This window comes from Schistocerca gregaria, chromosome 1 (assembly GCF_023897955.1).
Source record: "Schistocerca gregaria isolate iqSchGreg1 chromosome 1, iqSchGreg1.2, whole genome shotgun sequence".
NCBI lineage: Eukaryota > Metazoa > Arthropoda > Insecta > Orthoptera > Acrididae > Schistocerca > Schistocerca gregaria.
The window spans coordinates 677,175,437-677,188,241 of record NC_064920.1 but is presented as its reverse complement, the minus strand read 5'-3'; the positions used below and the strand labels follow the sequence as shown (position 1 = coordinate 677,188,241).

The window sequence follows — 12,805 nt, the reverse complement described above, 5'->3', positions numbered from 1 at the left end:
TTGCCTTATTTTCTCATCATAAATGTCTCTCTTCTTTCCTACAGCACTTTTTTTTTCATTAATGATCTCTTTTTTCCTTCTAATTAACCTATGTATTCATTTAAATGGCTTTCAACTACTCCACAACCTCTTACACCAGTTTGGTAATTGCCCATTTTGCCTATTAATAGTTTGATATCAATCATTAATTTTCTTCCTATGGTAATCATCATTTTCTTTGTGCAGTGATTATGTTCTGTGTTTGATGATCTCCTCTCTGACAACTATCTCTTTGTTTTGGTGACATTTTTCCTTCTTTTTCAGTGGGCAGTCTTCTACCTCTTTTTAGTCTTATTTGTTTTATTCAATCTTTACAGCATTCTTAATGACAATTTTTTCTTGTTTACAATCTGTTATTATTCATTCTGTATGTACTCATTATCTTTTTGCCTGTGTACAGGGGCTCCTTACTTTATTTGACACTTGTTTCTTGTTAATACCTATTTATCTTCCGCAAAAGCATTCTCATCATTGCCAAGATACAGCCTGATATTCTTTTGCTCATCATCCTTGAACTGCCCCTAAAGGCCTGACATTCAAAGTTCTCAGCAGCAAACCCTCTTTCCACTAATTCCTTTATAAATTCCAGGCTTATCATTATGTATGTAATACCAATCCCAACAACTCATGTTCTATTTAACATACCTTACCTTCCATCTCTAGAATCTGAGCACATTCAGAATCATTTTTCTTGCGTATAATTGTGGATATGAACAATATGTCTCTCATCACCTGCAGAAGCTATCAGCCACATTAGTCAAATACTTCAGTTGTCATGTAGACTTGACAGTACTAAAACTGGCTGGCAGAAATCACAGCCAGTGTCAAATATTGATACAGGACTTATGCGAATTGAGTGCAACACTTCATATTTTTTGTATTTTCCAAGAAGGCACAAAGTCTTTTCTGCAAAGAAAATATGCTGCTATTATCTATAGTGATAGTACATATAAACTGATTAGGTATAAGTTTGTAAATTGTCACTGTCGCTGAATAAACAGTGTGCAGGTTTTATATGTGAAGTATCTTAAGTTCAAATCCCATAGCAGAGATGTTGAGTTGCAGATAGGCACAACATAAAGACTGTCACAAATAAAGCTTTCAGCCAGTAAGCCCTTAATGAAAAATAGATCACACACACACACACACACACACACACACACACACACACACACACACACACAACCACACAAGCCGCGCTGCGCAGCCGCGCGCGCGCAGCGAGTGCAGTATGGCTTCAGCTACCTGAGACTGCAGTCGCGCGCGCGCGCTGCGCGCGCGCGCGCGCGCGCGCGTGTGTGTGTGTGTGTGTGTGTGTGTGTGTGTGTGTGTGTGTGTGTGTTGTCTATTTTTGATGCAGGTCTTACTGGCTGAAAGCTGTGAAGTCTTCCACTGTATTGTATGAAATACATTTTAGGATGTGCAGTTAATTTCCCACAGAAGATGCAATGGGATTTTGGATGTAGGTTAAAGAGAGTTACTTTTGGTGGAGAATGACTGCCCTGGAGTCAAAAAATTAATTTTTTATATTTAACATAGTATGTGAGAAATATTCACATAGTTTCATTAATGTTATGTGATAATAGACTGTCAGCCTATCGTGGTGAGTTAGCAAGGTCAAATACCCACACCACATACTGGAAAATGCAGTAGGCTTGTTGGAACTGCACTGAGGTGTAACAGCACCTGTCCACGATAATGAACTTGTCAGAACGCTATTCATGGTTGCGTCATTGCTCTTGTGGAGGAAGGGAATTTGATGGCATCAGATGCCAGGACACAGTAGGGTGTTCCTGGGTACCCCGTATGATAATGGATATAACATTGTCAAGGTACTGGAAAATGCAGTAGGCTTGTTGGAACTGGACTGAGGTGTAACAGCACCTGTCCACGATAATGAACTTGTCAGTACACCATGGGAAATTCCTTTTTTAAACACAGTGCAATTGAAACATACTGCTGCATTTCCCAGGTCAGTGAATATGATTCAGTGAGGCTGGATTACTTAGCAAAAGTGTGGCCATCAAGGAGAGGCTCTGTGATGTAGCCCTGTCTCTGTGGCAGCTAGGGTCTGGATATGCTTCTGTGGACTTGGAATGCTTCATAGGATTAATGGTGGACTTGATGCTGCCCAGTATACCCATATTCTGATTAATATTATGGTACCATCTGTTTGACAGCTATGTGCTGACAGAGTAATTTGTTTCCAGTAGGATCAGTCTCCTATATAAACGTCAGCAATGGTGCAGGAGTGGTTTGTAGAACACACTAAGATTTTTCTTCTATATTAGTCCCCTCCTGCACCAAACCTCATCCTCTCTGAAAACATATAGGTAGAGACAAAACTGTCCATGTGAGAAAACTAGTCTGACCCCATACCATGAAGGGAGGAGTTGACAGAAAATGAGAGATTATTACTCACTTCATAGACTCACTTGCTCGCAGGTTCCAGATAGTAATTCAAGCTGAAGGCCTTTGGACAGGATATTAACTAGTAAAGAAGCTAAATGCTGTGCTCTTTAGAGAGTCGAAGGTTTCTTAATAATAACTATAAACTGTTCATTCCATTTATTTTGTGATTTCTACTGATTAAATAAATTAACATTGCCAAATAATTGCACTAAGCCAGATATGAACCAAACCTTGTCAGCAGGCAGTTGCCTACTAGACCATCATCTATGCCACTGAACTACAAATGCATTATATTACAACTGCCAACACTTAGATACTTCTTACCACTCTTGATTCCAGATCATGAAATGAAGTGCCTTTACTATGAATAATGTGGCACAGTTTTCTGGCATGATTTTAAGGAGTACATTCTCATGCTAAGTGTCAAAAGATGTTAATTCTTCTACTAGACTCACAATTACAAGCAATCTTTAGTTTTATGAGCACATCAAATCACCCCATAATGTGTCTGGCTCCTGTGTATCATGGCAGGTAATTTAGATTTCAGCCATGAACATTTTTTGTGCTTTCAAAAGTACCTCTCCTCTTCTTCTCCAATCACCATCCAATACGCCTTCAGCAAACCATCCTAATACCTGACAGACCCAGTTTCACCCCATTTTTCAGGATGCCATTCACAGCAGTCTCCCAGCCAGGCCTAACAAGAGCATTAATCACATTCCAAAGGTCACAGTTGTTAGATTATGATAGTTTTAGGCTGAAAGAAACGATTGCACTTGTCTGTATTTTACATTTTATTTCACATTTGTAAACCACACATCCAAACACTAAGACACAGTAAAATTTACATCACTCAGTTCACCAAAGAGTCTACAGCAGTAGTGCTGCAAACCTCACTTTCACACTATTGTAAATACCAATCCACACCCAACTCCAACTCACAAACAATATAGCTTGCATTACACCCATCCTAGAACTGTCTCAGACACAGTTCCAAAGGATTTCTCCTCTTCTCCCCCAAAAGCATGGTCCACAAGTATTCCAAGAATTTTCCCCTTCCAGCATTTCCTGACAATTTCCCCTGAAAAGAATTTCTGAAACAGCAAACCTTACTCTAATTAAGTTCCCTACCATCAACAAATTTAAACTTTGGACATTCTTGGAAAAAGACAAGATTCATGTCTCACCAGAATATCTGCAGTGCCCTTTACAGTGCTTGATAAGTTCTTCTGAAGTTTGTGTCTACCTCAGGAAACAAAATCTTTTGCTATGCTGATGATAATATCTTGGTTGATGCCCATATTTTCATATTTAAGTGTATTATTACCTCTTTTTAGCTAATTATTTATTGTGCTAAAGTCAGAAAATTTTATTCAGTACTTATATTTTATGTCAGCTGATCAAACTAGCTAAACTTTACTATGTGTAATTTGACCCAGCAAGGTGGCACATGTTTTGAGTAACCATTGGATATCTACAGATGTCTAAAATTAACTTTTTCTTAAAGATGTGAACTGTGGAGAACCTGAAGCAGTTGCACATGGAAAATACACTCTGAGTTCCAATGCAACATATTATGGTGCTACTATTTTGTATGAGTGTGACACCAATTATGAACTTGATGGTCATGGTAGAAGACACTGTCTTGGAAATGGAACATGGAGTTCTGAAACACCAAAATGCAAAGGTAAGTATCACCTTAAAAATCTATCACACTGAGAAGCAATTCAATTCAAATATTAATAGCTCCATTAACTCTGTATGTGTTCTCACCTAATCTCTTCCTTTAAATGATTAGTCATACCATTATTTCAAAAATGGTATCTACAAGGTTTGTCTTCTCATCCATTCAGTTCAGTCTCAACAGAATGGAATGTGTAGTTCATTAATTGATCTTGCAATGGATGTGTATATCCCATGAAATACCCTAGTCATTAATTTTCTTTGTGTCAAAGAGATGAAAATTTACAGCAATGTATAATATGATTCCATGGTAGGCATAGAAATAACTATGCAAGTTATAATACTTCCCAATGATTTCCTTTGTTGATTTAATTTCTACAGAATGACACAGTGAGTAAAAGTAGGTTTCTTTCACTAGTATGTGAAATTATACCACAGTATTTAAACACTTAAATTACATGTTTAGGCAATAATGTAAAGTATGAAAATTATTGTTATCAATGGACATGCATTCATGACATGTCATTGTGTGTATGTGAAACTTTTTTCTCATGCTTCCTTATTTAAACTGATAATTCATTTGTTAGTATTGTGAATATAATAACAAGAAAATTCAATAATTTGGTTTTTAAAAACTATACACAATAATTCTTTGAAGTGACATATTATTTCCTACTACATAACTTTGTAAGTGTCAGTGTGAACATTAAAGTAGCCTATTTATTGCATAACATAACAATAATAGAAATTCCTGGATTGAGCAATATGTAAATAATGGAATGGCAACCACTCACCTTTAGCAGACTGATGTGTGGAGCACAGTAACAAATAACAAAACAGCATTCACATTAGCTTTCAAGCACTAGCTCTTTTTCCAGAAATAGTACACAGATTCACACATACAACTACACAGACACACAAACACACTCTCCCATGGCCCCAGCAAGAGTGTCTTGCCTGGCCACAGTAGTGTGCATTTGGGTCTCTGTGTGGTTCTGTACATGTGTGTGTGTATTATTGGTGGGAAAAGAGCTAGTGATTGAAAGCTAGTGTGAATGCTGTTTTCTTTTGTGCTACTGTGCTCCATGTATTGATCTGCTACAGTTGAGTGGTTGCCTTTTCCTTATTTTACACAGTATTTCATGTTTATGACACATTTGTTCTCATGAAGCAATGAAAAATCCAGGATCTAATAACAATAGGCCTAACAATAGGCCCAAGCGGCTGGAGAAAGTAATCATGTGAGTGAAATGTGCTTTCGTGAATATATCTGTGTACGTGCAGGGGGCGGGGGGTAGGGGGAGGGGTTTCATGCTTCATTGCTTCATTGTGCCTGTCTGATACTCAACACCACCCTGTTATTTACGTTTACATTTTCATGTTCAACCTCATTCTTACCATTTCAGAGGTATTGTGCAGTGAGCCTGAAACAGACGGAGTGGTAACTGTGAAGGTGCACACACACAGTATAGGTGGAATTGCACGCTATTCATGCCCCAAAGGACAGTTTATGGATGGAAATGCCACAAGAGTTTGTCAAAGTAAAGGAACCTGGTCGGGAAAAATGCCCACTTGCACACGTAAGATATCATAATTTGGTTATATTTTTTGTTATAAAGTAATAGAATAATGGAAAACTCTTAGCTTTTAACATCCTTAAGCATTCCTGTGACATCTTATATATTTCCAGTAATTCCTAGTAATGACAATACTACAACCAGTATACAAAATTAGGATGTGCGATGAGTCATATTGTACAATAATATGCTGACAGAAGCAGCTGAAAACAATACTAAAAATAATTTATGACGCTGTTCTCATCACACTGAGAAAGAAAGATATGAAAATGCCCTTGATTTGATTTTAGTGTAAGACATCATGTGTCATATTTTTCTGTAACACATAATGGACTGATATGTACAACATTGCTGTCATTGCATGCAAAAAATTATGCATGGAAACACTTCTTTTTATTTATATCACATTTGACAAATTTTCTTTTGCTGATTGGGAGTAAAGTTACCATGATTTGTTAAGTTAATTACAGAAATGATTGCCATGTTTATGTTACAGCTGTGGACTGCAAACATCCAGGAACTATTGAAAATGGCCGTGTAATAATAGTAAACCACACAACCACTTACAATAGTGCTGCTGAGTACCACTGTATTGAGCATTATTCACGTATTGGGCCATATCTTCGCAAGTGTATGGAAGATGGGTCTTGGTCTGGTGAAGAACCTAGATGTGAAGGTATGCTATAACAAACCACTTTATTTAATTCCTTGTTCTGTTGAGCCCTGTTTCTAGGTATGAAATATGCTGCCCTTAAAACAATTCATTACGTCAGTTACTTTTCCAGACACTGCAGTTTCAAACCCCCCCTCTGCTTCTCATAAATCTCTTACAAAATAGTGCTTCCATCTGATAAATAGTAACTTATCATCCTACATTACAAATATCATCTATAAACTATGAATCTAGTTCAAGTTCCAAAGAGTTGTGACAAGTTAAGACAGCGACAGACCGTGAGTAGGAACTTGGCACCTCGTTCTCAATGCAGTCATTCTTGAAATTAGTCTTCTGAGAATGCCTTATGGAGTTTCAACTTGGACAAGAAGTATCTGCAGAGTGCAAGTTTCCAGGTATCCGTCTATGACTATAACATAATTTAAATTACTTACTATATGGCCACAATACACCTTGAAACTGTACTAGAGCTCTCAGTTCCACATGAAAATTATCTGTCTTGGCCAATGTGTACAACAAAGTGTCAGTTCACATTCAGTGTTTGACCAGTGTGATGTAGATGAGTAATTCAAAGTCAGGTCTTGCTCATATCTTTTTGAATGTCACCTGTTGCAGCAAACAGCAACATACTCTTCCCTCACTGGCAGCCTACTCCTTATTTAAAAACGCCTGATATCTGTTGCATACCACTACAAAAGTGCCACAACAGCTGTCAGCTAAGAAATAATTTTAATTAAACTGTAGTACACAGTTCTAAATTATTACAGATATACTTTCTGGATGCGTTCACTTTATCTCAGCAGATCAGGATGTAGGGTGTGGGGTAAACTGGGGTGTCTGCTTCAGGTGGCAATTATCAGGGAGTGCCAAATTCACATTCTTGAAGAAAAAAACCTTTTTTCGCAAAGTGTGTAGCATCAAATGTATCTTGATCTATCAGTTGTTTATACGATATTGAAACAGATCCTTGTTAATTTTTGAACATTTGTGAACACATTCTAAATCGATATCTGAATATACCGTAAGTTGATTTTTGAATGTGTGTATAGTGTATGTGATGTGTCTGCCTGAGAAATCAAGAAATAAATAACTTTCCTGCACACAAAGAAGACAGGTGAATGCAAATCCCTGTTTGTTTATGTGGTTGATTAGGTGTGCAAATGATAAATGTTGTTATAATCAAAGTGAAATCAATAGATTTGTACTAACAGAGTGGAAGTAAATGCAGAACAGGAATAACAGATAACAAAGATTGCGTATTATCTTCTCAGTGTATTAAAAAAAAAATGAAAGTCTGATGGAGAATTTTTGCCAGATTGCTACACTGCTAACGGCCATTTGTACAGTCCCTGGTCAGCAGCCGCGTAAATCTATTCTCGGAATAGTGTGGAAAACACATTGTGAGTGAACCAGTGGTTCTAGTGTGTTAGCAAAGTTAACTGGGGAATAAGTTTTGACAATGACAGGGATAGTTACAAATTTAGTGATGACAAGATTTTTTGTTAGAACAATGAATGAGAAGAAAGTGGGGCATCAAACAGATTATATGGAAGAATATGACAGTTCCAAATTTATGTAAAAATGTCAAATCCCTATTACTTTTTGAACTCATACTTGAGAAAATGGAGCATATAAATGAAATGTGAAACTATTTCACAACATAAAACTTTTTGCTTGTAGTAGGCCTAATAGACATTTGATATTGGTACTTCATGAATTATATTCTGTCATGCTATTTGTATATATGAGGTAAATAAAAATGATAATTTGCACCAAAACAGTCTCGCTTATTTGACATATATTATAATTGCTGCAATATGAGAAAGGCCTGTTTCATTTTATCTAAGCAGACAGTGACAAAATAGATGTAATCAAATCGGGAAACCTCGCCAGCCTTGGGTACTGTTCACATTAACAGATTTTTCAGTAGTAGACAATGACATTTTTGATTTTTCATGTAGTAAAATATTTGATGAACTCTGATGAGTTCATAGATTTTTTCACAGAAAGGAAAGCACAGCATGTAAAGCTGTAGCAAGATTAGACAGAGAGAGGAAAAAAAATGCTGGGACCTAACAACTGAAGAAATGTGTATTGTCTTGCTTGTTTCTTATCTTTCCTGCTTTTATGTTTCCTATATTTAATTTTATGTCACACAAGAGAGAAAGTTATTAGATAATAGGCAATACAGAGTGCAAATTTTCTGAAGAGTTCTTATTCTCCCAGTCACAAGTAATCCAACCCAGTACTAATTGTGAGGGTTTTTTTACTGGGAGCAGGAGAGATACCACAGGACATTTTAATTTCCACACTCATGAATATAGGTTTGTTAGCTTCCTTTACAAAATACACACATTTGAATTCCACAGAGCGAAATAGAGTGATGTGCTATAGAAGAATACTGTGTGAAGAGGTGTGGCACTGCACTTTGGCACACTTAAAACCAAATAACATGTCTTAAATTTCCTTGAACATGTATGTTTTATACATCAAACTTTCCAGAAAGATGCGGACTACTAAATGAATGTATTTTTGAAAAGTCAGTTTCTTTTTTCATTTTTAATGTTCTATTTCAAATTCTTGGAAGTGGAGGGCCACTATCAAGTTTTTGCCCCAGTATCGTAGACCCAGGGCTGTATCTCAATGCTGTATCCTGCTGCTAGTGCACGTGAGTGCCCCAAGTGTAGTGTCATTGCGCATGTGCATGTGCATGTAAATCAATTGCCAGCTGTATCAGCGTGGGCCAGCCGGCCACTATAGGCTGCCTGTAGGGAGCGTGTACACAGCATGGTCTCCACGTGCTGTCTACCAGTGACTCGCACCTACATACGTACAGAGCAGCACTGTCTCACTCTCACTATGTTCTTTTAGTTTTTACCACAGTCATCAGTTGTTCTGTGTATTACTTATGTTGCACCTTCTGTACAACTCTTTTTTTCTTGTTAGACATGAAGTAATGACAGGCTTATTTGTGATATTGTTCAGAGGTTTATGAATAAAATCATATTTACGTTACTTGGATCGGTTTCATGTATTACTTGTTTACTACACGACTGGCAACATGTTTGGAGCATTTTCCATATATGCAGTCATTAAGTGCAGTTTCATCAGGTTTAGTCATTATGGACGCCATGGTACTGGCCTGATTGAACAGCTTACTTCAGCAGTGACCATTTAGTCAGCTTCCATTAACAGACAGAGTACCAACCCTCTTGTGTGCCCAGGGATTCCCATTTGAGTTCACGAAGCATTTCCATAATATTTGTGTTTTGATTGGACCTAATGTTATGCTATCCAGCACCACATCTCTGAACTGTGTTTATGTCTTCCCTTAATGGCCTGATGGGGAGCCAAGGCACTGAAGTAATCCTCAAGAATGGGTCATACTAATGTTTTATATACAGTCTCCTTTGAGGTGAGCTACTCTTTCCTAAAATCCTCCCACTAAACCAAAGTCGGACAGTCGCCTTCGCTACTACCAACCTTAGGTGCTCATTCCACTTTGTATCACTGTGCAACATTACACCTAGATATTTAATCTACGTGACTAATATTGTATTATACATCACATCATTTATACATATAGAGAACAAAAGTGGGATTGCTTCCATAGGGCACTGCTGATGATACCCTTGTCTCCTATAAAAACTCACAATTCAAGACAACATACTTGTTCCATTACTTAAGATGCCTTTAAGCTGCTCCCATATATGGGAAACTATTCCCTATGCTCGGACTTACATTAAAATGCTGCAGTGGGGCACTGTGTCAAACACTTTCCATAAATATATGAATATGGAGTCTGCCAACTGCCCTTCATCCATGGTTAGTAAGATATCGTGTGAGAAAAGAGCAAGCTGAGTTTTGCACAAGTGATGCTTTCTAAATCAGTGGCAATTTGCAGCCAGAAAGAAATTAATTATATTCAGATTTAGAATATGCTCAAGAGCTCAAGTTATGCCTATTTACTCCCACACCTACCTTGCAACAATCAATTTATTTTGTTAATAGACCAATATTTACGTAACTTTGTCATTGTTTTCTAGATTGTCTTCTCATCCAGACAAAAACTTTATGAGGTTTCTATTCATTACCATATTTGTAACCACAGAATGAACGAAAAAGGCAAGCGAGAATGTTTTTGTTGCTGATGTGTTATTTAATTTTCTTTCAGTGAACATAGCAGAAGAAAATGAATCAACGGACATGGGAGTGATCGTTGGAGCAGCAGCTGGAGTTGTTATAATATTGCTTATAATTCTGGGTCTAATCTACCTCCGGTTGTAAGTATTTCATTTCTTCCTTTCTTCATAAATAATTACAATTGCTCGTAAAAATTTTGTAATACAGTGTAAAATAAATTTGATCACTTAAAAAGTCTTACTACAACAGAGCTATGCACAACTACAGACCTCTTTTGCAGGTATTATTTATTATGACAGAAGAGCTAATTCTCAATGAGTGAGCTTCACATACTATTGTTTATCACATAGGTAGAATTTCTGATTGCACTTAGTGAAATGATTTTTAAAGAATTTGTAGAACTTATTTATACTATTTGTATTATAATGTCTGGCAGACAACATTTATTGATTTTTATAATAGTTTTCACTCAGTCACTTGTCTTTTTTCAAAATTTACCACTATGTATTTTTCTTACTACTACAGTCTACCACTTATTAAATTAATCAATTTTAATGTACAAAGTACCATTTACTCTGCCAGATGCACTTGCATATTAATTTATGTCATGTTTCAATACTTCATTAGTTAATAAGGCTTCATAATTTTTTAGAAAAGAAAAATGATAAACACTATTTCCCTTTCACCTTTTAATTACTAAAAATTTTCTGTAAGTGTAATTGATCAAAGATTTTGATTGTTCATGTGACAATGTCATGCATATATTAGAGAGAAGATGCCTCTACATAAAGATATGGAAAATGACATTTAAAAGGAATAGAACCCAAATCAAATTAGCAGGGTATTCTGGGAATATTGATGTGGCATCCAGTCAGATCTTGACAAGATAAATTGGTGCAGAGATTATTAGCCAGCTCCAATATGGACCCATGGTTTTTTATGTTAACAGTAGTACCTCTGATGACACAGATAATGAGCCAATTCAGGTCAGCCAATCAATATCAGAACCTAGCAGAAAACTTGCATAGATATGTGATGCAGAACAATCACATTAGTTTAGTCTTGGGAAAGCACAATGATAGACAGCAATTTATTGAAGGGTGAAAGTGCAGTTTGTTAAAAAAATTCTTATAAATACTTGTCTGATGTATACTACATTGCTGTAGAGCTCTCTTCTGTAACACAGTTCACAAATTTTCATACTACATATCACTTTTCCCCTTCCATATACACTGTTTTTCCTATTTTAAGTCAGTCCTCACACTCAGACAAAAATAATGCCACATATAGAGTAAAAAAACTGAATTATTGTTTTGTATTCTAGTGTTAAAGACTTTATTTTATCAAATAAATATTTACTCATAATCAAAGATGTAAATCTGATTTATTTTCAGACGTAAGGCAACCCCAGTGAAAGATACTGAAAATATTGAAGGTGCTCTTCGTAAAGAAAATCAGAATGCTGCAGTCATGTCTTATGCAACTTTAAATGGAGGCAGCAGTTATGGCATGCCACCCCACAATGGTGTTTATGAAAACATGCACGAGCATGAAAACTTGTACGATGCTCCCTATGAAGTTACTGGACGTCGCAGTCATTACGAATCTACTCCTATTGGAAGAGACAGGACAAGTCCAGTGGTCACAATCAATGGTGTGGCAGTACGCTGATGAAGAAATGGAAACTAATGCAGTGCACAACCTGTGGCCTGTTCTTGTATTTATAAATTACAAATGCATCTGCATAAAATGTAAATTTTGAGCAGAGAATTTGTGGCATATTTCATGTGACTGTATCAAATGTGTGATACAAGTGCTTCACTCCTCCAAAGATACCAATATGCCCACATACGTTTAATCAGTGACCATGTATGACACTCCAAGACTGTGTTATGAGTGCCGATGTGTGTATGTGCATCTGTGTGCTTGTTTGTTTGTTTGTTGTATATTTGTGAATTGTCTGTAAATAAAATTATTTTGTAGAAATATTTTGTATAGAAGTGGCTGTGTGAGAATAAAATATATTTGTTATATTTTACAGTATCTCTTGTGTGATATTCACCTAACAAGTTTATTGAAAGTAACATTCATATGTGCCACAGTTGAGAAGAGTAACTGCTACCCCAACTGAAACTTTACATTCTGATTCGCCATGTACAGTTGTACAAACAATATGTTATATTGCCAGTTGATCACTAAAGACTTTATTCTGGCAATCAGGTTGAGCTATTACCTTTTTGGTGTGCACAGTACAGGGTAAAGAAAATATCTTACCCTT

The 12,805-nt window shown here is 36.5% G+C and overlaps 1 protein-coding gene across 1 annotated transcript in view; it reads left to right on the top strand.

Moving 5' to 3' along the window:
• LOC126363134 (CUB and sushi domain-containing protein 3) overlaps window positions 1-12,570 on the top strand; it is a 513,579-nt gene extending 501,009 nt beyond the window's left edge. The window contains exons 16-20 of the mRNA XM_050007939.1: window positions 3,959-4,138; window positions 5,541-5,714; window positions 6,208-6,387; window positions 10,559-10,667; window positions 11,922-12,570. Of these exons, the coding sequence (XP_049863896.1) occupies window positions 3,959-4,138; window positions 5,541-5,714; window positions 6,208-6,387; window positions 10,559-10,667; window positions 11,922-12,198 (920 nt within the window). The 3' untranslated portion in view covers window positions 12,199-12,570. The remainder of the gene's footprint in view (window positions 1-3,958; window positions 4,139-5,540; window positions 5,715-6,207; window positions 6,388-10,558; window positions 10,668-11,921) is intronic.
• Window positions 12,571-12,805: the final 235 nt, after the last annotated feature.